The 23,604-nt window shown below is 54.1% G+C and overlaps 1 protein-coding gene across 5 annotated transcripts; it reads left to right on the forward strand.

Moving 5' to 3' along the window:
* The first annotated feature begins 729 nt into the window (after positions 1 to 729).
* Positions 730 to 23,564, forward strand: CPSF1 (cleavage and polyadenylation specific factor 1). 5 transcript variants are annotated; one of them, XM_049853983.1, is made up of 38 exons: positions 730 to 814; positions 2,405 to 2,563; positions 14,734 to 14,761; positions 14,848 to 14,990; positions 15,109 to 15,189; positions 15,284 to 15,435; positions 15,523 to 15,669; positions 15,808 to 15,947; positions 16,062 to 16,172; positions 16,289 to 16,382; positions 16,476 to 16,578; positions 16,653 to 16,775; positions 16,843 to 16,894; positions 16,984 to 17,078; positions 17,148 to 17,222; positions 17,303 to 17,383; positions 17,495 to 17,584; positions 18,073 to 18,183; positions 18,363 to 18,504; positions 18,580 to 18,758; positions 18,877 to 19,013; positions 19,090 to 19,264; positions 19,345 to 19,551; positions 19,782 to 19,871; positions 19,983 to 20,126; positions 20,204 to 20,356; positions 21,113 to 21,229; positions 21,304 to 21,394; positions 21,533 to 21,617; positions 21,691 to 21,832; positions 21,909 to 22,061; positions 22,167 to 22,343; positions 22,444 to 22,510; positions 22,583 to 22,630; positions 22,702 to 22,857; positions 22,927 to 23,056; positions 23,128 to 23,266; positions 23,342 to 23,564. In XM_049853983.1, the coding sequence occupies exons 2-38, from the start codon at positions 2,420 to 2,422 to the stop codon at positions 23,387 to 23,389; spliced, it is 4,350 nt and encodes a 1,449-aa protein (XP_049709940.1). In that variant the 5' UTR covers positions 730 to 814; positions 2,405 to 2,419; the 3' UTR covers positions 23,390 to 23,564. The 5 variants fall into 5 exon arrangements, with proteins under 5 accessions (XP_049709940.1, XP_049709939.1, XP_049709942.1 ...); XM_049853982.1 differs by having other exon boundaries at positions 731 to 824; XM_049853985.1 differs by having other exon boundaries at positions 731 to 824; positions 17,495 to 17,569.
* The last annotated feature ends 40 nt before the right edge of the window (positions 23,565 to 23,604 follow it).

A 23,604-nucleotide genomic window follows, 5' to 3' on the forward strand; every position in this document is an offset into this window, starting at 1 on the left:
CCGCCGCTATTCATAAGGTTTTCACTGGCTAATTTTTTTCAGAAGTAGACTCCCGGGTCCTTCTTCCTAGTCTGTCTTAGTCTGGAAGCTCAGCTGAAACCTGTCCTCCATGGGTGACCCCACTGGTACTTGAATACTGGTCCTACAGGGTCGCAGACTCAGAATCGATTAGGCGGCAATAAGTCGTTGGCTTTAGTTTACAAATTATAAGGAGCCCTGGTGGCGCAGTGTTAGGTGCTTGACTGCTAACCAAGAGGTCAGCAGTTCAAATCCATCAGTGGTCTCCGCGGAGGAAAGATGTGGCAGTCTGCTTTGGTAAAGGTTTACAGCCTTGGAAACCCTATGGGGTCACTATGAGTCGGAACGGACTCGATGGCAACGGTTCGGTGTGTTGCTTAACTTTCTGAAGAGTTGCCACGCTGTTCTTCCCTTGTTTGATCTCTACGATTGTTTTCCTGTCCTCAGTCAGATGTCCTGCCTGAGTCCCGGGGGGCAAGTGCTCCCTTACAGCGCCATGCTCCCGGCCCAGGGCCCTGGGAGCGAGGGGCAGACGGGGCGGCCCAGTTGTAGCCGGGGCGTTCCCAGGACGTGGTGGGACCCAGCCGTCCCCACGGGCACCGCCCACACTCGAGCCGCAGCGTCCGACCACGAGGGGCCGCTGTCGTCCCTGCAGCCTCTTCCGCTGCGGTGGGGCTGCGCAGGCGCAGGAGCCCGGACCATTAGTGCCCGGAACCTTAGTGCCCAGCTTTCGGGTCCCGACGGGCCGTAGGCGCTGCTATTCCGGGTCCCTCAGCGAGCTGGCTCCGGTTGCCAGGTGGGCCGGGGTGAGTGAGGCGGGGGCGCGTGGCCGGGGAGGGGGCGTCGGGAGGGGCTTCTGTGGGGGTGGACCACTCGCCCCGTCTCCTCGCCCCGCTCTCCCCGTCTCCTCGCCCCGTCTCCTCACCCCGCTCGCCCCGTCTCCTCGTCCCGCTCGCCCCGTCTCCTCACCCCGCTCGCCCCGTCTCCTCGTCCCGCTCGCCCCGTCTCCTCGTCCCGCTCGCCCCGTCTCCTCGCCCCGTCTCCTCACCCCGCTCGCCCCGTCTCCTCGTCCCGCTTGCCCCGTCTCCTCACCCCGCTCGCCCCGTCTCCTCGTCCCGCTCGCCCCGTCTCCTCGTCCCGCTCGCCCCGTCTCCTCGCCCCGTCTCCTCACCCCGCTCGCCCCGTCTCCTCACCCCGCTCGCCCCGTCTCCTCGTCCCGCTTGCCCCGTCTCCTCGCCCCGTCTCCTCACCCCGCTCGCCCCGTCTTCTCGCCCCGTCTCCTCACCCCGCTCGCCCCGTCTTCTCGCCCCGTCTCCTCACCCCGCTCGCCCCGTCTTCTCGCCCCGTCTCCTCACCCCGCTCGCCCCGTCTCCTCGCCCCGTCTCCTCACCCCGCTCGCCCCGTCTCGCCCCGTCTCCTCACCCCGCTCGCCCCGTCTCCTCGCCCCGTCTCACCCCGCTCGCCCCGTCTTCTCGCCCCGTCTCCTCGCCGTCTCCTCGCCCCGCTCGCCCCGTCTCCTCGCCCCGTCTCTTCACCCCGCTATTCCCGTCTTCTCGCCCCGCTCGCCCCGTCTCCTTGCCCCGCTATCCCCGTCTCCTCGCCCAGCTCGCCCCGTCTCCTCGCCCCGTCTCCTCGCCCCGCTCTCCCCGTCTCCTCGCCCCGTCTCCTCACTCCGTCTCCTCACCCCGCTGTCCCCGTCTCCTCGCCCCGCTCTCCCCGTCTCCTCGCCCCGTCTCCTCACCCCGCTCGCCCCGTCTCGCCCCGTCTCCTCACCCCGCTCGCCCCGTCTCCTCGCCCCGTCTCACCCCGCTCGCCCCGTCTTCTCGCCCCGTCTCCTCACCCCGCTCGCCCCGTCTCGCCCCGTCTCCTCACCCCGCTCGCCCCGTCTCGCCCCGTCTCCTCACCCCGCTCGCCCCGTCTCCTCGCCCCGTCTCACCCCGCTCGCCCCGTCTTCTCGCCCCGTCTCCTCGCCGTCTCCTCGCCCCGCTCGCCCCGTCTCCTCGCCCCGTCTCTTCACCCCGCTATCCCCGTCTTCTCGCCCCGCTCGCCCCGTCTCCTTGCCCCGCTATCCCCGTCTCCTCGCCCAGCTCGCCCCGTCTCCTCGCCCCGTCTCCTCGCCCCGCTCTCCCCGTCTCCTCGCCCCGTCTCCTCACCCCGCTGTCCCCGTCTCCTCGCCCCGCTCTCCCCGTCTCCTCGCCCCGCTCTCCCCGTCTCCTCGCCCCGCTCTCCCCGTCTCCTCGCCCCGTCTCCTCACCCCGCTCGCCCCGTCTCCTCGCCCCGCTCGCCCCGTCTCCTCGCCCCGCTCGCCCCGTCTCCTCGCCCCGCTCGCCCCGTCTCCTCGCCCCGTCTCCTCACCCCGCTCGCCCCGTCTCCTCACCCCGCGCAGCCCGGGCTCGGCGCCATGTACGCCGTATACAAGCAGGCGCACCCGCCCACCGGCCTGGAGTTCTCCATGTACTGCAACTTCTTCAGCAACAGCGAGCGCAACCTGGTGGTGGCCGGCACCTCGCAGCTCTACGTCTATCGCCTCAGCCGCGACGCGGAGGTGGGTCCTCACGGCAGCTGTGGGGGCACCGTTACAGTCCGTTACAGTCCGTGGTTATGGAAGGAGAACTCAGAGGACTTGGTTCAGTTTCCGGGGCCAAGGAGTCGGGATCCGATCCTGGACCATCCTCTTCCCACCGTGTAACCCGGCTTCCCTCTCCTCTCACCCCTCGGCCGTCGGGTTTGCCCCCCTTTTCTAAAGTGTGTCGGGCTGTAGGGTTATGGCGCTGAATGAAACCTGCCCGCAGTCCAGACGGGGGACATGACTAAGCAGATACTTCCATCACCATTCAGGTTGCAACAAAGGGCGCCCAGGAGATAAAGGAGGGACAAGGGAGGCAGCCTAGTCCCAGTTGGTGGATTAGCAAGGCCTCCCCAAAGCTGTTAGTCGGGGAGGAATGTTCCCACAAAAGGAACATGGCTGTGTCTGGTAGGGTACAGTCTGTCTACTCAACGGAGGAAGTACAGAGGTAGCTCCGGACGGCTTCCTGGAAGTGGCCATGTCTTAGCTGTTCTTGAAGAAGGCCTACGACTTAGCCAGGCAGGAGCACCCCTGCACAGAGCAGAGGCAGCTGAGGTGGAGTAGGGGGTATACCTGGTGTGGCTGGATTGTAAGGTGGACGTGGCAGGGCTGGGATGCCCTAGATGGCAGACCGTGGTGAGGTCTGGTCCCCACAAAGCAGTGAAGAGTCACTGAAGGGTTCCGCATAACTGTTGCAGCAGGTCAGAGGCCAACGGAAAGCACTGACCTTGCTGGGCACCCACCATAGGGCACGCGTTTGTCTTCTCATTTAATGTGTGTACTGCTGGACTACCATATACGTGATAAAGCAGACACAATAGAAAATGATGCAGTATTTCAGTGAGAACGTTGTGACTGAATGTGCGTTGTCATAAAAGTATCTGTCTTGGTTTATTTTTCTTCAATACAGCAGTTTTGAGGTGGGTACTTAGCTTTAACGGAGATTAAAACTGAAAAAGTGATCTTGCGGATGAGTACACATAGCTCCACACTGAACGGGAGTGTCTTTGGCTGTTGTTACTGAATCTTGAAACTGGTGTTTGCAGGCTAATCTTCCAAATATTCAATTTTTTTAGCCGGTAAAGTTCCCTTTTTCCTGATGCCAGTCAACTTTTACAACAAACTGGAAGTTGTTCCGTTGTTACACTTTTAACAAGTGGATTGAAAGCTCACTCACTGAAATTAATTTATTCGTCTTTCCAACAGAGATTTATTAAGCGCCTGCTGTATGCCAGGCAAGGAGCCCTGGTGGCACAGTGTTTAAGCACTTGGCTGCTAACCTATCTGTGGTTCAAACCCACCAGCCATTCCATGGGAGAAGGGTGTGGCAATCTGCTTCCGTAAAGATACAGCCTTGGAAACGCTATGGGGTGGTCCTGCTTTGTCCTGTGGGGTCACTGTGAGTTGGGATCTATAGCAACGGGTTTGGTGTGCCAGGCATCTTGGGCGATGTCAGTGAGTGGCAGTCAGATGCCTGCAGGGAGTCAAACCACAGACTAACGACACAGTCGAGGGGGAGGAGGTAACTAGTGGTATGGGAAAGAGCATACAGCAGAATCAGGGGAGCAGGGCGCCTCCTTGAGAAGGTGAGAGTTGAGCATGTGAAGGGGAGGGAGAGCCCATGGGTGTCTGGGAAAGAACATTCCAGGCAGAGGGAACAGCAAAGGTCCTGGGGCAGGTGTGCAAGTGTGCAGCCAGGAGGCCATTGTGGCTGGAGCAGAGTGGTGGCGGGGATGAGAAGGGCAGAAGTCCTGGAGTGGGTGTGGAGCACCGTTGCAAGGATGGACTCTGAGGAGGAGCTGCTCTGACTCAGGTTTTAAAAGGTTACTTCAGTGGTTCTGCTGAGAAGAGACCGCAGGGAGGTGGCGGTGGGGGCAGGGAGACCAAGAAAAAGGAGGGGACACAGTGAAGGGCAAGGGGTGTTGGTGGCCGTGGATGAGGTGGGCATTGGCCAGGTTCTGGGGAGCCCGCAGGGTTGGCCAGTGGACAGGGTGTGGGCGTGGAAGAGAAGGGTCAGAGCAACAGCCAGAAGGGTGGAGGTGCTGCTGCCTGAGGTGGGGTCGACATGGTCTCACCTGTGGCTACGCAGCAAGGTGCCCCAACACCTGTGAGTGTGGATCCCTTTGCACTTGACCTGCCTGAGATTCGCTGACTTCCTTGGGCCTGTGGACTGATGCTTTTCCTCCGTTTTGGGAAGCTTCTGGCCATTATTCCTTCAGACGTTGGTCAGTCCTCTCGCCCTTCCCCTTTCCCCTCTCCTTCCAGTGTGTGTGCCATCCTGTGACCACATGCCTGTTACCCACGCTCTTTTCTTCTTCCTCTGCTTCACTTTAAATATATTTTACTGACTGGGCTTCAAGTTTATTAATTCTGTCTTAAAATTCTTTTAAAATCTCCTAGGCTGTTTCTTGTTTGTGTGCAGGAATGCCATGTACCCAGCAATTGATTTGTAAGTTATTTTCCATTTTCATATATACCCATCCACTGCCATCGAGTGGATTCTGACTCATAGTGACCCTACAGGACAAAACAGAACTGCCCCACAGAGCTTCCAAGGAGCACCTGATGGATTCAAACTGCCGACCTTTTGGTTGGTAGCCGTAGCTCTTAACCACTGCACCACCAGGGCTTCATATATACAGTTATCTGCAAATCACAATAGTCTTCCCCACCCCCTTAGGGCATTTGTTTCCTTGTCTTTCTTCAGTGCTCTGGCCAGGACACCCTGCACTATGTTGAGGGACGAGGAGGGGGCAGGTGTTCTTTCCTGCACCCTGATCTCAGCTTAATGCTTTACCCACCTGTGATGTTGGCCGTAGATTTTTTTGGAGGCACACGAATGGGTCTTGAGTGTTGTCACATGCCTTCCCTGTCTGTCAGCTTTCTCAGTTCTGACTGTGGTAAATGGTGTAGGCAGATGCCTTGTGGTAACTGCATCCCTGGAGCTAACCTGGCAGAGGCAGGGTCTTCTCTTGCTCACGACAGCTCCGTGTGCAGATGTGTGAGGTTGACGTTGTGCCTTGGGTTTCAGTTTTGGGTGTTAATTTGGTTTTATTTTACTGTAGGTCATTACTTCTTAGCGGTTAGGTAGAATTTGCTGGTGAGGTCTAGAGTTTTCTTGGTTTGCTGGGAGGTGGGCACTGGACTCAGGGCACGCACGCCCTCTGTGGCTGTGGAGTTGACAGGCAGTATTTACTAAGCCTGCGGCTGTTTACCTGGTGCTTCTCCGGGGCATAGTGTGGCTTTAAAAACCGTTATCTTTAATTCTTTGTTTAAACTTTTCTTTTGCCATGGAGGGATGGTGAATAAAAGTGTTTGTAGGTTTTTTGTCTTAGTTATCTAGTGCTGCTGAAAGAAATATCACAAGTGGATGGCTTTCATATAGAGAAATTTATCCTCTCAGTCTGGTAAGTGATCACAAGTGGATGGCTTTCATATAGAGAAATTTATCCTCTCAGTCTGGTAAGTGATAAGTGGAAATTCAGGGCATCACTTACAGGGGAAAGCTTTTGTCTCTGTTGGCTCTGGAGGAAGGTCCTTGTCATTAACCTTCTCCTGGCTCTTGTTTCTTGGTGGTATGAGGTCCCCGTCTCTCTGCGTACTTCTTTCTCTTTTAATAATTTTTATTGAGCTTTAAGTGAACGTTTACAAATCAAGTCAGTCTGTCACATATAAGCTTATATACACCTTACTCCATACTCCCACTTACTCTCCCCCTAATGAGTCAGCCCTTCCAGTCTCCTTTCATGACAATTTTGCCAGTTTCTAACCCTCTCTACCCTCCTATCTCCCCTCCAGACAGGAGATGCCAACACAGTCTCAAGTGTCCACCTGATACAAATAGCTCACTCTTCATCAGCATCTCCTACCCACTGTCCAGTCCCTTTCATGTCTGATGAGTTGTCTTCGGGAATGGTTCCTGTCCTGGGCCAACAGAAGGTTTGGGGACCATGACCGCTGGGATTTCTCTAGTCTCAGTCAGACCATTAAGTCTGGTCTTTTTATGAGAATTTGGGGTCTGCATCCCACTGTTGTTGTGCTCCCTGTCAGGGCAGTCATCGGTTGTGGCCAGGCACCATCTAGTTCTGGTCTCAGGATGATGTAAGTTTCTGGTTCATGTGGCCCTTTCTGTCTTTTGGGCTCATAGTTGTCGTGTGACCTTGGTGCTCTTCATACTCCTTTGATCCAGGTGGGTTGAGACCAATTGATGCATCTTAGATGGCCGCTTGTTAGCATTTAAGACCCCAGACACCACATTTCAAGGTGGGATGCAGAATGTTTTCATAATAGTATTATTTTGCCAATTGACTTAGAAGTCCCCTTAAGCCATAGTCCCCAAACCCCCGCCCTTGCTCCGCTGACCTTTGAAGCATTCAGTCTATCCCGGAAACTTCTTTGCTTTTGGTCCAGTCCAGTTGAGCTGACCTTCCCTGTATTGAGTCCTTCCCTTCACCTAAAGTAGTTCTTATCTACTAACTAATCAGTAAATAACCCTCTCCCACCCTCCCTCCCTCCCCCTTCCTAACCACAAAAGTATGTGTTCTTCTCAGTTTACACTGTTTCTCAAGATCTTTTAATAGTGGTCTTGTACAATATTTGTCCTTTTGCCTCTGACTGAATTTCACTCAGCATAATGCCTTCCAGGTTCGTCCATGTTATGAAATGTTTCACAGATTCGTCACTTGTTCTTTATCGATGCTTAGTATTCCATTGTGTGAATATACCACAGTTTATTTAACCATTCATCCGTTGATGGACACCTTGGTTGCTTCCAGCTTTTTGCTATTGTAAACAGAGCTGCAGTAAACATGGGTGTGCATATATCTGTTCGTGTGAAGGCTCTTATTTCTCTAGGGTACATTCTGAGGAGTGGGATTTCTGGGTTGTGTGCTAGTTCTATTTCTAACTTTTTAAGAAAACGCCAGATAGATTTCCAAAGTAATTGTACCATTTTACATTCCCACCAGCAGTGTATAAGAGTTCCAGTCTCTCCGCAGCCTCTCCAACATTTATTATTTTGTGTTTTTTGGATTAATGCCGGCCTTGTTGGAGTGAGATGGAATCTCATCGTAGTTTTAATTTGCATTTCTCTAATGGCTAATGATCGAGAGCATTTTCTCATGTATCTATTAGCTGCCTGAATATCTTCTTTAGTGAAGTGTGTGCTCATATCCTTAGTGAAGTGTGTGTTCATATCCTTTGCCCACTTCTTGATTGGGTTGTTTGTCTTTTTGTGGTTGAGTTTTAACAGAATCATATAGATTTTAGAGATCAGGTGCTGGTAGGAGATGTCATAGCTGAAAATTCTTTCCCAATCTGTAGGTGGTCTTTTTACTCTTTTGGTGAAGTCTTTAGATGAGCATAGGTGTTTGATTTTTAGGAGCTCCCTGTTATCTGGTTTCTCTTCGTCGTTTTTGGTGATGTTTTGTATTCTGTTTATGCCTTGTATTAGGGCTCCTAACGTTGTCCCTATGTTTTCTTCCATGATCTTTATCGTTTTAGTCTTTATGTTTAGGTCTTTGATCCACTTGGAGTTAGTTTTTGTGCATGGTGTGAGGTATGTGTCCTGTTTCATTTTTTTGCAAATGAATATCCAGTTATGCCAGCACCATTTGTTAAAAAGACTATCTTTTCCCCAATTAACTGACACTGGTCCTTTGTCAAATATCAGCTGCTTATATGTGGATGGATTTATATCTGGGTTCTCAATTCTGTTCCATTGGTCTATGTGCCTGTTGTTGTACCAGTACCAGGCTGTTTTGACTACTGTGGCTGTATAATAGGTTCTAAAATCAGGTAGAGTGAGGCCTCCCACTTTCTTCTTTTTCAGTAATGCTTTACTTATCTGAGGCTTCTTTCCCTTCCATATGAAGTTGTTGATTTGTTTCTCCATCACATTAAAAAAGTGTCATTGCAATTTGGATCGGAAGTGCATTCTATGTATAGATGTCTTTTGGTAGAATAGACATTTTTACTATGTTAAGTTTTCCTATCCATGAGCAAGGTATGTTTTTCCACTTAAGTAGGTCCTTTTTAGTTCCTTGCAGTAGTACTTTGTAGTTTTCTTTGTATAGGTCTTTTACATCTTTGGTAAGATTTATTCTTAAGTATTTTATCTTCTTGAGGGCTACTGTGAATGATATTGATTTGGTGATTTCCTCTTCGATGTTCTTTTTGTTGATGTAGAGGAATCCAAGTGATTTTTGTATGTTTATCTTATAACCTGAGACTCTGCCAAACTCTTCTATTAGTTTCAGTAGTTTTCTGGAGGATTCCTTAGGGTTTCCTGTGTATAAGATCATGTCATTTGCAAATAGAGATTATTTTACTTCCTCCTTGCCAATCCAGATGCCCTTTATTTCTTTGTCTAGCCTAATTGCTCTGGCTAGGGTCTCTACCACAATGTTGAATAAGAGCGGTGATAAAGGGCATCCTTGTCTGGTTCCCGTTTTCAAGGGTTCTCTTTCAGGCTCTCTCCATTTAGAGTGATGTTGGCTGTTGGCTTTGGATAGATGCCCTTTATTATGTTGAGGAATTTCCCTTCAATTCCTGTTTTGCTGAGAGTTTTTATCATGAATGGGTGTTGGACTTTGTCACATGCCTTTTCTGCATCAATTGATAAGATCATGTGGTTTTTGTCTTTTGTTTTATTTATATGGTGGATTACATTAATGGTTATTCTAATATTAAACCAGCCTTGCATACCTGGTATAAATCCCACTTGGTCGTGGTGGATTATTTTTTTGATATGTTGTTGAATTCTATTGGCTAGAATTTTGTTGAGGATTTTTGCATCTATGTTCATGAGGAATATAGGTCTGTAATTTTCTTTTTTTGTGATGTCTTCTTTACCTGGTTTTGGTATCAGGGATATGGTGGCTTCATAGAACGAGTTAGGTAATATTCCGTCATTTTCTATGCCTTGAAATACCTTTAGTAGTAGTGGTGTTAACTCTTTTCTGAAAGTTTGGTAGAACTCTGCAGTATAGCCGTCCCGGCCAGGGCCTTTTTTTGTTGGGAGTTTTTTGATTACCGTTTCAATCTCTTTTTTTGTTATGGGTCTACTTAGTTGTTCTACTTCTGATTGTGTTTAGGTAGGTAGTGTTTTTCTAGGAATTCATCCATTTCTTCAAGGTTTGCAAATGTGTTAGAGTACAATTTTTGGTAATAATCTGATATGATTCTTTTAATTTCAGTTGGGTCTGTTGTGATGTGGCCCATCTCGTTTCTTATTCGGGTTATTTGTTTCCTGTATTTCTTTAGTCAGTCTGGCCAATGGTATATCAATTTTGTTAATTTTTTCGAAGAACCGGCTTTTGGCTTTGTTAATTCTTTCAATTGTTTTCCTGTTTTCTAATTCATTTAGTTCAGCTCTAATTTTTATTATTTGTTTTTTTCTGGTGCCTGATGGATTCTTTTGTTGCTCACTTTCTGTTTGTTCAAGTTGTAGGGACAGTTCTCTGATTTTGGCTCTGTCTTCTTTTTGTGTGTGTGCATTTATCGATATAAATTGACCTCTGAGCACTGCTTTTGCTGTGTCCCAGAGGTTTTGATAGGAAATGTTTTCATCCTCGTTGCATTCTATGAATTTCTTTGTTCCCTCCTTAATGTCTTCTATAACCCAGTCTTTTTTCAGCAGGGTATTATTGTTCAGTTTCCAAGTATTTGATTTCTTTTCCCTAATTTTTCTGTTATTGATTTCCACTTTTATGGCCTTATGGTCTGAGAAGATGCTTTGTAATATTTCGATGTTTTGGATTCTGCAAAGGTTTGTTTTATGACCTAATATGTGGTCTATTCTGGAGAATGTTCCATGTGCGCTAGAAAAAAAAGTATACTTTGCAGCAGTTGGGTGGAGTGTTCTATATAAGTCAGTGAGGTCAAGTTGGTTGATTGTAGCAATTAGGTCTTCCGTGTCTCTGTTGAGCTTCTTACTGCATGTCCTGTCCTTCTCTGAAAGTGGTGTGTTGAAGTCTCCTACTATAATTGTGGAGGTGTCTATCTCACTTTTCAGTTCTGTTAAAGTTTGTTTTAGGTATCTTGCAGCCCTGTCATTGGGTGCATAAATATTTAATATGGTTACATCTTCCTGGTCAATTGTCCCTTTAATCATTATGTAGTGTCCTTCTTTATCCTTTGTGGTGGATTTAAGTTTAAAGTCTATTTTGTCAGAAATTAATATTGCTACTCCTGCTCTTTTTTGCTTATTGTTTGCTTGATCTATTTTTTTTCCATCCTTTGAGTTTTAGTTTGTTTGCGTCTCTAAGTCTAAGGTGTGTCTCTTGTAGGCAGCATATATACGGATCGTGTTTCTTTATCCATTCTGATACTCTGTTTCTTTACTGGTGCGTTTAGTCCATTTACCTTCAGCGTAATTATAGATAAGTGTGTGGTTTTTTTTTTTATGTGTTTAGTGCTGTCATTTTGATGCCTTTTTATGTGTGTTGTTGACAATTTCATTTTTCCACTTTTTGTGCTGAGACATTTTTCATTGTAAATTGTGTGTTCCTCATTTTCGTAGTATTTGACTTTATGTTTGCTAAGTCGTTATGTTTTTCTTGGTTTTTATTTTGAGTTATGGAGTTGTTATAGCTCTTTGTGGTTACCTGAATATTTACCCCTATTTTTCTAAGTAAAAACTTAACTTGTATTGTCCTATATCGCCTTGTATCCCTCTCCGTGTGGCAGTTCTGTGCGACCTGTATTTAGTCCCTCTTTTTGATTATTGTGATCTTTTACATATTGACTTCAGTGATTCCCTGTTTTGAGCGTTTTTTTCTTTTTAAACTTAATCTTAATTTGTTTTTGTGATTTCCCTATTTGAGTTGATATCAGGATGTTCTGTGACCTTGTGTTGTGCTGGTATCTGATATTATTGGTTTTCTGACCAAACAATTTCCTTTAGTATTTCTTGTAGTTTTGGTTTGGTTTTTGCAAATTCTCTAAGCTTGTGTTTATCTGTAAATGTTTTAATTTCGCCTTCATATTTTAGAGAGAGTTTTGCTGGATATATGATCCTTGGCTGGCAGTTTTTCTCCTTTAGTGCTATATGTATGTCATCTCATTGCCTTCTTGACTGCATGGTTTCTGCTGAGTGGTCTGAACTTATTGATTCTCCTTTGTAGGAGACCTTTCTTTTATCCCTGGCTGCTTTTATAATTTTCTCTTTCTCTTTGGTTTTGGCAAGTTTGATGATAATATGTCTTGGTGATTTTCTTTTTGAATCAATCTTAAATGGGGTTCGATGAGCATCTTGGATAGATATCCTTTCGTCTTTCATGATGTCAGGGAAGTTTTCTGCCAACAGATCTTCAACTATTCTCTCTGTGTTTTCTGTTATCCCTCCCTGTTCTGGGACTCCAATCACACGCAAGTTATTCTTCTTGATAGAGTCCCACGTGATTCTTAGGGTTTCTTCATTTTTTTAAATTCTTTTATCTGATTTTTTTTTCCAGCTATATTGGTATCGATTTCCTGGTCCTCCAGATCTCCCACTCTGCATTCCAGTTGCTCGAGTGTGCTCTTCTGACTTCCTATTGCATTGTTTAATTCTGTAATTTTATTGTTAATCTTTTGGATTTCTGAATGCTGTCTTTCTATGGATTCTTGCAACTTATTAATTTTTCCACTATGTTCTTGAATAATCTTTTTGAATTCTTCAGCTGCTTTATCAGTGTGTTCCTTGGCTTTTTCTGTAGCTTGCCTTATTTCATTTCTGAGGTCATCCCTGATGTCTTGAAGCATTCTGTAAATTAGTTTTTTATATTCTGCATCTGGCAATTCCTGGATTGTATCTTCATTTGGGAAAGATTTTGATTGTTTAGTTTGGGGAGTTGTAGAAGCAATCATGGTCTGCTTCTTTATGTGGTTTGATATCGACTGCTGTCTCCAAGCCATCACTAAGATATTGTAGTGAGTTATTCTATATTTGCTCACTGAGTCTTATCTTGTTTTCTTTCAATATACGTAGATGGGCTACTAGATTGCGCTGTCTTGATTGTCGTAGCCCTTGAGTCACTTATGTCCTATTACCAGCTGGTTTGGGCTGTTGTCAGATATATAAGCCTAAGAGTCCATTCACTATTCTTGAGTAGAATCTGATTTTGGGTCATCAGGTGTGTGGTGCAGACTGTCACCTACCCACCTAGAGAAGTAGTGGTGATAGTTGTGTGCACCAGATTCTAGTAGCAGCAGAGGTTCACACTCTAAGGGGGGCAGGATGCTGACAGGCTTCCCCCAAGTGTCAGTGAGGTAGGTGTGTCTCTATTCCTAAAGCACTGTGGTGGGTGGGCTCTGCAGCTGTACCTTAGGCCCCCAATGCAGGTACCTCTACAGATTGGTAGGTGTCACCCTCCTTAGACCCCTAAGGCAGGAGGCTAGGTGGTCTGGGGGGAGCTTCAGCCCTCAGTTCCCTGTTGTGGGTCAGTGAGGGCTCTGCTGAATAAGCAGAGATATCAGACCTGGGAAACTTGTCTTTCCAGTAATCTGCTAAAACCATTACAGTCAGATCCCTATCAGAATTGCCTTTGCATTATAATAGCCACCTTGTTCCCTGTAGGGATGAGAGCCCAAGACTGTGGATCACATATGCTTGGCTGGAGCTGGTTCTGTGTTTTTAGTCCAATTAGGGAAGGATTTTTGGTCCCTGGGTTTTTTGTAGCTGCTTCTCTCAGGCCAGGAGAAAGGGTTAGGAAAAGACCAAAAAAAAAAAAAAGAAAAACCGCAGAGCAGTTCACTCTCTGGCTCAGGAAATTCCAATGTAAATGAAGCCACCTGGGAAGGGAAGGGGAGGGTTCAGATAAATAGGAGAGAGTAGCACCCCGGAATATAGACAAAGTTACTTATCTTGCTTGGGATGACTGTTTTATTTGAAATTCCCGAGGGGCACGTCGACTGTGTGTGCTGGGTGGGTAGAGATTGCCCCCGAGGGTCAGGCCCACGTCCTATGCTTGTGCTGTCCCAGAAGCTGTGCTTAGTTTCTCTGCTCCCAGTCCAAAGCCCAGCGCCAAGGTTTCCTGGCTGGGACACCGCACTCCCGGCTCTAAAATCAGTCGCTGCCTCCTGGTGACTCCTCCTCCTGTCAGCTGCCTCACTGCTCTGCCTGTGTGCACTGGCTGGGCTTCCCCCGAGGTCACTTCTGGGGGCTAGGGCTGCGCCCCGTGTTTGTGCCCTCTCAGGATGCCGTGCTCAGCTCCCCTGCGCCCAGTCCAAAGCCCGGCGCCAAGGTTTCCTGACTCGGACGCTGGCTCCAGGTTCCGAAAACAGTTGCTGCTTCCCCGTGGCTGCTTGTTCTCAGTCTGTGTCACTCAGGTCAACTCTTTAGGTCTGTGTTTGATGGTCAGGGTTTGTAGATTGTCATGTATGTGATCGATTGACTTGTTTTTCTGAGTCTTTGTTGCAAGAGGGATCGGAGGTGGCTTCTACCTAGTCAGCCACCTTGGCCCCGCCTCCACTTCTCTCTTTTATATCTCAAAAGAGATTGACTTAAAACACAACCTAATCCTGTAGATTGAGTTCTCCTCATCAGCATAATTGCTGATAATCCCAACTCAGTAACATCACATTCGTAGGATTTACAGCACATAGGAAAATCACATTAGGTGACATAATGGTAGACAGTCACATAATACTGGGAATCATGGCCTAGCCAAGTCGACACACATTTTTGGAGGACACAGTTCAATCCGTAACAGTTTGTTTTAATTGCCTACTTAGTAGCTAAGAACAAACAGTCTCTTATAGTAATAAAAAGGAAACAGAACTGGGGATCAGTGCCTTTTTGCCAGAGAAAGCCTGTCTCCTTCAGAAGCTGACTGTCTAAGCACGTTGCCAGGTGACAGGCAGAAAACCTGCACAGCAACAGGTCCACACTTCCCTTGCTTACAGAAGATGAGGGTGGGGCAACTGGAGGCCTGCCCTGCCTGGCGGAAGTGCCTCCTGGAGGCTGCCTGGTCGAAGCCGAGTGATAAAGAAAGGCTGCCTCCTGGAGGTAACTCATGGAGGCCGCCTGGTGGAGGTGCCTGCAGGACTTTCTGTGCAGCAAGGGCTCGCTCTGCAGTAGCCCTCCAGTCTGCCTGTGTCCCTAGGGGGAGGTGGCCCGGTGTGCAGTGGCATGATATGCTTCCTCACTGCTGTTCCCTCTCTTCCAGGCACTGACCAAAAATGACCGGAGCACAGGTGAGTGAGGGGGCAGCTGCCGGGCTCCGTGCCTGCTGATGTGAGGTGGTGGGGGTCCAAGCACATGCCACTGGCCTCTCCCGCAGAGGGGAAAGCCCATCGGGAGCACCGGGAGAGGCTGGAGCTGGTAGCCTCCTTCTCCTTCTTTGGGAACGTCATGTCCATGGCCAGCGTGCAGCTGGCAGGTGCCAAGAGGGATGCCCTGCTCCTGAGCTTCCAGGATGCCAAGGTGGGTGGGCCAGCAGGTGGTGGGAGTGGGGGCCGGCGAGGAGAAGCAGGGGCTGGTGGAGGTGCCAGGCTGCTGGCAGTGCTGGGCACAGTCCTGACCCTTGCCCCACTGCCCCCAGCTGTCAGTGGTGGAGTACGACCCAGGGACCCATGACCTGAAGACTCTGTCCCTGCACTATTTCGAGGAGCCTGAGCTACGGGTAGGCCCGGCCTGGCTCCCCCCACACCCATCCTCATTGTTCCCTGGGTCGGAGACCTCCTACCCATGGTCTGACTGATGCCCCCTGCCCCTAGGATGGGTTTGTGCAGAACGTGCACACACCACGGGTGCGGGTGGACCCCGACGGGCGCTGTGCTGTCATGCTCACCTACGGCACGCGGCTGGTGGTGCTGCCCTTCCGCAGGGAGAGCCTGGCCGAGGAGCACGAGGGGCTCATGGGTGAGGGGTGAGTGCTGTGCAGATGGTGGGTGCCTGCATTCCAGGAGCTGTGGGGCTCCCCCAGCCTCCCCCACTGAGGCCCCGCACCCCCCAGGCAGAGGTCCAGCTTCCTGCCCAGCTACATCATCGACGTGCGGGCCCTGGACGAGAAGCTGCTCAACATTGTTGACTTGCAGTTCCTGCATGGCTACTACGAGCCCACCCTGCTCATCCTTTTTGAGCCCAACCAGACCTGGCCTGGGTGAGACTGGGCTCTAACTGTCCCCCTTCCCTGAGGGGTGGATGGGGTTGGGGAGTGCAGGCAGGAGTCCACTGAGGAGGAGGTGATGGCCTGGAGCACGGTGAGCCTGGCACCCGCTAACCCTGCTTGTGCCCCTAGGCGGGTGGCCGTGCGACAGGATACGTGCTCCATCGTGGCCATCTCACTGAACATCACACAGAAGGTCCACCCTGTCATCTGGTCACTCACCAACCTGCCCTTTGACTGCACTCAGGCTCTGGCCGTGCCCAAGCCCATAGGTGAGGGGTCTGGGGGCTGTGGGTCTGCCTAGTGGGTGGAAAAGGGCTGTGGGGCTAGGGGCCATCCAGTGGAGCAGAGGCTGCCAAGTCCTGCCCACTTCCTATGTCCTCCAGGCGGGGTGGTGGTGTTCGCTGTCAACTCACTGCTGTACCTGAACCAGAGCGTCCCGCCCTATGGTGTGGCCCTTAACAGCCTCACCACAGGCACCACCGCCTTCCCCTTGCGTGAGTGAAGGTGGCCACAGACAGAGGGATGGGGCTGTGGGCTGGGGGGGTGGGGGCTGAGGGGCGGGGCTGTGGGGCATCTCCCCAGTACTGCCTGACTGCCCCGTCCACCACAGGCATACAGGAGGGCGTGAGGATCACCCTCGACTGTGCTCAGGCCGCCTTCATCTCCTATGACAAGATGGTTATCTCTCTCAAGGGTGGTGAGATGTGAGTGTGCCATCCTGACACTTCCCTGCCCGTGAGCCCTGCCCCCAATCAGTGCCCTCTCCCTACCCCCAGCCCTGCCCTGCCCCCACTTAGTGTTGACTCTCCCAGCTATGTGCTGACCCTCATCACCGATGGCATGCGCAGCGTCCGCGCTTTCCACTTTGACAAGGCGGCTGCCAGCGTCCTCACCACCAGCGTGAGTGGGGGCCAGGTGGGGAATGGGGGCAGGTCCTGGGCCTCTGCATGCCCTCACGTGCTGTCTCCCCTCAGATGGTCACTATGGAGCCTGGGTATCTGTTTCTGGGCTCTCGCCTGGGTAACTCCCTCCTCCTCAAGTACACAGAGAAGCTGCAGGAGCCTCTGGCCAGCTCCGTCCGAGAGACTGCCGACAAGGTGGGTGGCGTAGGGGAGGGGCTGGGGGGGTGGGGCCCAGGTGGCTCACTGTCTCTTGCACCCACAGGAGGAACCACCCGTGAAGAAGAAGCGGGTGGATGCTGCAGTGGGCTGGTCAGGTGAGGAGCTAGGAGATCGGTGAATCCAGGGGGCTGGAGAATGGGGGCCAGGGGGCGCAGGTGTGCTCAGAGGGCTCTTGGTGCTGCAGGGGGCAAGTCGGTGCCTCAGGACGAGGTGGATGAGATTGAAGTGTACGGGAGCGAGGCCCAGTCAGGCACGCAGCTGGCCACCTACTCCTTTGAGGTAAGGCTGGGGCAGGGGATGCCCAGACACCCTCCCAGCTGGCCCGCCTGACTGTTGCTGTGCCCACAGGTATGTGACAGCATCCTCAACATTGGACCCTGTGCCAACGCCACCATGGGTGAACCTGCCTTCCTCTCTGAAGAGGTGCCCACAGGGATGGTTGGGGGCGGGGTGTACCACAGGGAAACAGTGGTTCTTACCACCCGCCCTGCCTTCCGGTGTAGTTCCAGAACAGTCCTGAGCCAGACCTGGAGATCGTGGTTTGTTCTGGCTACGGGAAGAACGGAGCCCTATCGGTGCTGCAGGTGTGTGGTCGGGCGGGAGGAGTGCACAGGGCCTTGGTGCTGCAGGTGTGTGGTTGGGCGGGAGGGGTGCATCGGGGGCCTGGGCTGGGCTGATCCCCTCGCCAATCGCAGAAGAGCATCCGGCCCCAGGTGGTGACAACCTTTGAGCTTCCTGGCTGCTACGACATGTGGACGGTCATTGCTCCTGTACGTAAGGAGGAGGTAGGTGGGATAGGGGCCGTCTGGTGAGCTGTGTGAAGGGCAGCCTACAGAGCAGCGTGCCCAGAGCAGTTGAGGAGGTCACAGTGCATGCTTGCTCTGACCTGAGTATCTCAGCAGAGATTCCCTGTTCCCCTGGCTAACCCTGGGGGCTGTCCGGTGGGGGCCTTCCCCACCATGGGCCCAGCTTCCTCTCAGACCCTAGGGAGTCCAGGCCTCCCCGGCTGGTGGCTTATATTGAGATGGCTGCCCTGACTGTGCAGGAGAAAGGGGTCGGGAGGGCCAGGTGGGGATTTTTGCTCCCTTTCTACTCCTACGGAAACCCTGGTGGCGTAGTGGTTAAATGCTAAGGCTGCTAACCAACAGGTCGGCAGTTCAGATCTGCCAGGCACTCCTTGGAAACTCTATGGGGCAGTTCTACTCTGTCCTATAGGGTCCTGTGAGTCGAAATCGACTCGATGGCAGTGAGTTTTGGTTTTCTACTCCTACAGGATGAGACCCCCAAGGGGGAGGGGGTGGAGCAGGAGCCCAGCACCCCTGAAGCAGAAGAGGAGGGGAAGAGGCATGGCTTCCTGATCCTGAGCCGGGAGGACTCCACCATGGTGAGGGTGGGCCTGGGCTCGGGGCTGCAGGGTCTGCGTGAGTGCGGCATGTTACCCACTGCCCTCCTGCCTGCAGATCCCAAGCCCGGAGGACTCCACCATGGTGAGGGTGGGCCTGGGCTCGGGGCCACAGGGTCCGCGTGAGGGCGGTACCTCACCCACCACCCTGCCACCCACAGATCCTGCAGACAGGGCAAGAGATCATGGAGCTGGACACCAGTGGCTTTGCCACACAGGGCCCTACAGTCTTTGCCGGCAACATTGGGGACAACCGCTACATCGTGCAAGTGTCACCGCTGGGCATCCGCCTGCTGGAAGGAGGTGGATGGAAAGGGCTGGGGGAGTGGGGGGTGCTGAGTGCTTGGGCCGAGCCAACCGCCCGTCTGTGCCCCGCAGTGAACCAGTTGCATTTCATCCCCGTGGACCTGGGCTCTCCCATTGTGCAGTGCGCTGTGGCTGACCCTTACGTGGTTATCATGAGTGCCGAGGGCCACGTTACCACGTTCCTGCTCAAGAGTGACTCATACGGGGGCCGCCACCATCGCCTGGCGCTGCACAAGCCCCCGCTGCACCATGTAGGCCCCGCCCAGCACTTTTCCTCATTGTCCCTGTGCCCGGCGCCTCACCCCCTTGTCCCTGCACCCCACGCCCCCGTGCCTCACCCCACTCTGCTGAGCCCCCCTCTCCCCGCAGCAGTCCAAGGTGATCACGCTGTGTGTGTACCGTGATGTCAGCGGCATGTTCACCACTGAGAGCCGTCTGGGCGGGGCCCGTGATGAGCTGGGGACCCGAAGTGGCTCCGAGGCCGAGGGCCTGGGCTCGGAGACCAGGTATGTAGCAGGGGGTGGGGGGGGCAGCTACGGGGCCCAGCCCCGCAGCAGCCCCGTGATGTGCTGCCTGGCCCAGCCCCACAGTGGACGACGAGGAGGAGATGCTGTATGGGGACTCGAGCTCCCTCTTCAGCCCCAGCAAGGAGGAGGCTCGCAGGAGCAGCCAGCCCCCGGCTGACCGAGAGCCTGCACCCTTCCGTGCCGAGCCCACCCACTGGTGCCTGTTGGTGCGGGAGAATGGAGCGATGGAGGTGGGTGGACTCGACCCTGCGCAGCCCAGCCTGGCCCCTCACCTGCACCTTGCTCTGGCCAACCACTGCCACCCCCCCAGATCTACCAACTTCCTGACTGGCGCCTGGTGTTCCTGGTAAAGAACTTCCCTGTGGGGCAGCGTGTGCTGGTGGACAGCTCCTTTGGACAGCCTACCACACAAGGCGAGACCCGCAAGGAGGAGGTCACACGCCAGGGCGAGCTGCCCCTCGTCAAGGAGGTGCTGCTGGTGGCGCTGGGGAGCCGTCAGAGCCGGCCCTACCTGCTGGTGAGGGCCAAGGGCCAGTGCGTTCCACGCACTTAGCCCCCTAACAGCCCCACCCTGCCCCCATTCACCCCACCGACGGCCCCACACCACCCCCCGTTCACCCCACTGACGGCCCCACACTGCCTCGCGCTCACCACACTGACAGTCCCACACCACCCCCCATCCACCCCACTGATGGCACCACACTGCCTCCTGCTCACCCCACTGATGGCCCCACGCCGCCCCTCCAGGTACACGTGGACCAGGAGCTGCTCATCTACGAGGCCTTCTCCCACGACTCTCAGCTTGGCCAGGGCAACCTCAAAGTTCGCTTCAAGAAGGTGCCAGTGGCTGGCAGGGCTGGGGGTGTGGGGAAGGGTAGATTCAAGCTGAGAGGGGTGGGTTGATCAGCAGGGCCCTTGGGTGCCAGGCCCTCACACAGCCTTTCCCAGGTCCCCCACAACATCAACTTTCGGGAGAAGAGACCAAAGCCATCCAAGAAGAAGGCCGAGGGTGGCGGTGCTGAGGAGGGGGCTGGCGCCCGGGCCCGTGTGGCACGCTTCCGCTATTTTGAGGACATTTATGGCTACTCAGGGGTAGGGCAGGCTGGTCCTGGAGTGCCCGGGTGTGGGCAAGGGGGAAGGGCCAGCCTCCTCATGGCACCCGCCCCCAGGTGTTCATCTGTGGTCCCTCGCCCCACTGGCTCCTGGTGACCGGGCGGGGGGCCCTGCGGCTGCACCCCATGGGCATTGATGGCCCCATCGACTCTTTCGCCCCCTTCCACAATGTCAACTGTCCCCGTGGGTTCCTTTATTTCAACAGACAGGTAGGGGCCCCTGCCCACTCTTGCTGATGCCTCTTGGGCTGGGTGCTGGGACCTGGAGGTGAGGCCCTCAGATTCTGGGATAGGGGCCCTTCCTTACTTGGGCCAGGGAGGTGCATCCAGAGGGAGGCCAAGGGCAATGAGGCAGACATGGGGTTCCATGCTGGGGAGGCTTGGAAGATGAGGCAGCTAGGGGTGGAGGGCAGGCTGATGTGGCCACCAGCTGGAGTTCCTAGTTGGGCTTGACGCTGGGGGCAATGTCCTGTCACCACTCTGCTGGCCTGTCCTTTGCCTGGGTCTGGTCTCAGCACGTGTGGTTTGAAGCCAGCGGTGTGAGGGGGCAGGCCACGTGCCCTCTGAGCCTTAGTGTCCTTGTTCATGTTCAAAATGGGACAGCTGCCACCTGGGCCATAAAGCATGAGCTTAGCTACACACGGGAGTACTTTATGGGGAGCCCACTCAAGGAGGGGTGGCCATGTCTCGCATGGTTCCTTCAGCCTCATCTGTGTGGTCCCTTGCCTGGGTTCCCATGACACTCCAGCCACCCACCCCTGCCCTGTGCCCAGCCTCGGTGAGTGTGGGGGGTGGGCAGAGGCCCAAGGAAAGAGATTGACACAGCTCTGGACACCCACTGCCATGGCCCCTGGGGTGCACCAGCCAACGGGGTGCCCCAACACCTCCAGCTCTGAGGGCAGGAATCCAGGACATTCCTGGAGTGGGCTGGCCTGCCCACCCCCGCTCCTGACCCTGTGCCCCCAGGGCGAGCTGCGCATCAGCGTCCTGCCTGCCTACCTGTCCTACGATGCTCCGTGGCCAGTCAGGAAGGTCCCACTGCGCTGCACGGCCCACTACGTGGCCTACCACGTGGAGTCTAAGGTCTGACCCCCACCCCACAGGGGCTTTCTGGTCCTGGCTCTTGGCTGGTTCCTAACGGCCAGCCTCACCCCCAGGTGTACGCTGTGGCCACCAGCACCAACGCGCCCTGCACCCGCATCCCACGCATGACGGGCGAGGAGAAGGAGTTTGAGACCATTGAGAGGGGTGTGTCCTTCGTTCACACGGCCCGTCTGGGACATGCTGCCTGACTGCCACCCCACTGCCATCTCCCCCCTGCAACTTCCACTTTGTAACCAATGTTCCTCTGCCCCCACCCTGTTATCTGCTCCCCTCTCCCCACAGATGAGCGCTACATCCACCCCCAGCAGGAAGCCTTCTCCATTCAGCTCATCTCCCCGGTCAGCTGGGAGGCCATTCCCAATGCCAGGTGGGGCTCAGCCTGGGCGAATGGGGGTGGGCTGGGTGTGGTGTGGCACATCCTGATGAGGCCCCCCCCGCAGGATCGAGCTGGAGGAGTGGGAGCATGTGACCTGCATGAAGACGGTGTCATTGCGCAGTGAGGAGACCGTGTCAGGCCTCAAGGGCTACGTGGCCGCCGGCACCTGCCTCATGCAGGGGGAGGAGGTTACGTGCCGAGGGCGGGTAAGGCAGGGCGGCTGGGGAGCTGTCCCCACACTCCTTTGCCATTGCCACGTGCTACAGCCCCCACACCCCCCAGATCCTGATCATGGACGTCATCGAGGTGGTGCCTGAGCCCGGCCAGCCCCTTACCAAGAACAAGTTCAAGGTTCTGTACGAGAAGGAGCAGAAAGGGCCAGTAACTGCTCTGTGCCACTGCAATGGCCACTTGGTGTCAGCCATCGGCCAGAAGGTGTGGTGTCCCCCAGGAGTGAGCCCCCTCCCACCCTGCTCCCTCTGGGAGCTGCACCCACCGCCGCATCCCCCCCGCTCACCCCCCCCCGCATCCCCCCCCCAGATCTTCCTGTGGAGCCTGCGGGCCAGCGAGCTGACGGGCATGGCCTTCATCGACACACAGCTCTACATCCACCAGATGATCAGCGTGAAGAACTTCATCCTGGCTGCTGACGTCATGAAGAGCATCTCGCTGCTGCGCTACCAGGAGGAGAGCAAGACCCTGAGCCTCGTGTCCCGGGTACCTGGGGGCTGGCGCCCCGTGTCCGGGTGTGGCTGATGCCCCATGACCACATGGGGCTGGCCCCAGGCAGACCTGACTCCCTCCTTCCCCTCCCTAGGACGCAAAGCCCCTTGAGGTGTACAGCGTGGACTTCATGGTGGACAATGCCCAGCTGGGCTTCCTGGGTGAGTGGGTGCAGGGCGGGCACAGGGACGGGCTCTGCAGGCTGGTGGCTGACTCTGGTCTCTCCTGCCCAGTGTCCGACCGAGACCGCAACCTCATGGTGTACATGTACCTGCCGGAAGGTGAGCTGACGCCCTCCCCTTGGGGTGGGGGGCTGGGGGCAGGGTGGGCAGTGACTGTGGTCTCCATCTAGCCAAAGAGAGTTTTGGGGGTATGCGCCTGCTGCGCCGGGCTGACTTCCACGTGGGTGCCCACGTGAACACCTTCTGGAGGACCCCGTGCCGGGGTGCCACTGAAGGGCCCAGCAAGAAGTCCGTGGTGTGGGAGAACAAGCATATCACATGGTTCGGTGAGTGCTGGTGGGGGCTGGGGGCGGGGGCTGCAGCGGCACCAGCTGACTGATGTGTCTGGCCCACAGCCACCCTGGATGGCGGCGTGGGGCTCCTACTGCCCATGCAGGAGAAGACCTACCGGCGGCTGCTGATGCTGCAGAATGCGCTCACCACCATGCTGCCCCACCACGCCGGCCTCAACCCCCGCGCCTTCCGGTAGGTGCTGGCCCGTGGTCCCCCAGCCCACGCCCCCTTTAGTCCCCCCTAACTCCCTGCCTCGCCCCCAGTATGCTGCACGTGGACCGGCGTGTCCTGCAGAATGCTGTGCGCAACGTCCTGGATGGGGAGCTGCTTAACCGTTACCTCTACCTCAGCACCATGGAGCGCGGCGAGCTAGCCAAGAAGATCGGCACCACGCCCGACATCGTGAGTGCCCCCACCCACCCGCCCCAACCCGCTGCCCCATCCTACGGGCCTCAACCGCCTCACCTGTCCCCACAGATTCTGGATGACCTGCTGGAGACGGACCGTGTTACCGCCCACTTCTAGTCCGACGGCTGAAGCTGCTGCCCCCGCCCCAACCCCCGCTCTCCACCCTTTTTGTACAAAACACAAAACAATTTGTTTGAGAAGATTTGTTTGAGAAAAGCGTGTGGTCATTGCAGGGCTCCCAGCCAGGCCACTGTTGCATCCCACTGCACCCCCACCAGGCTGCAGCTGCTCTGGGGCCAGGTCTGAGCATCCACACCGCCAGTCCTGAGTGG

Source organism: Elephas maximus, chromosome 15 (genome assembly GCF_024166365.1).
Source record: "Elephas maximus indicus isolate mEleMax1 chromosome 15, mEleMax1 primary haplotype, whole genome shotgun sequence".
Classification (NCBI taxonomy): domain Eukaryota; kingdom Metazoa; phylum Chordata; class Mammalia; order Proboscidea; family Elephantidae; genus Elephas; species Elephas maximus.

Bases quoted from the DNA above. Each gene is read 5' to 3' on its own strand.
- CPSF1 (XM_049853983.1), top strand. From the start codon at position 2,420: ATGTACGCCGTATACAAGCAGGCGCACCCGCCCACCGGCCTGGAGTTC. The intron at 14,762-14,847 runs GTGAGTGAGGGG...CCTCTCCCGCAG, and splicing joins CAAAAATGACCGGAGCACAG to AGGGGAAAGCCCATCGGGAG. The intron at 22,858-22,926 runs GTGAGTGCTGGT...TCTGGCCCACAG, and splicing joins CAAGCATATCACATGGTTCG to CCACCCTGGATGGCGGCGTG.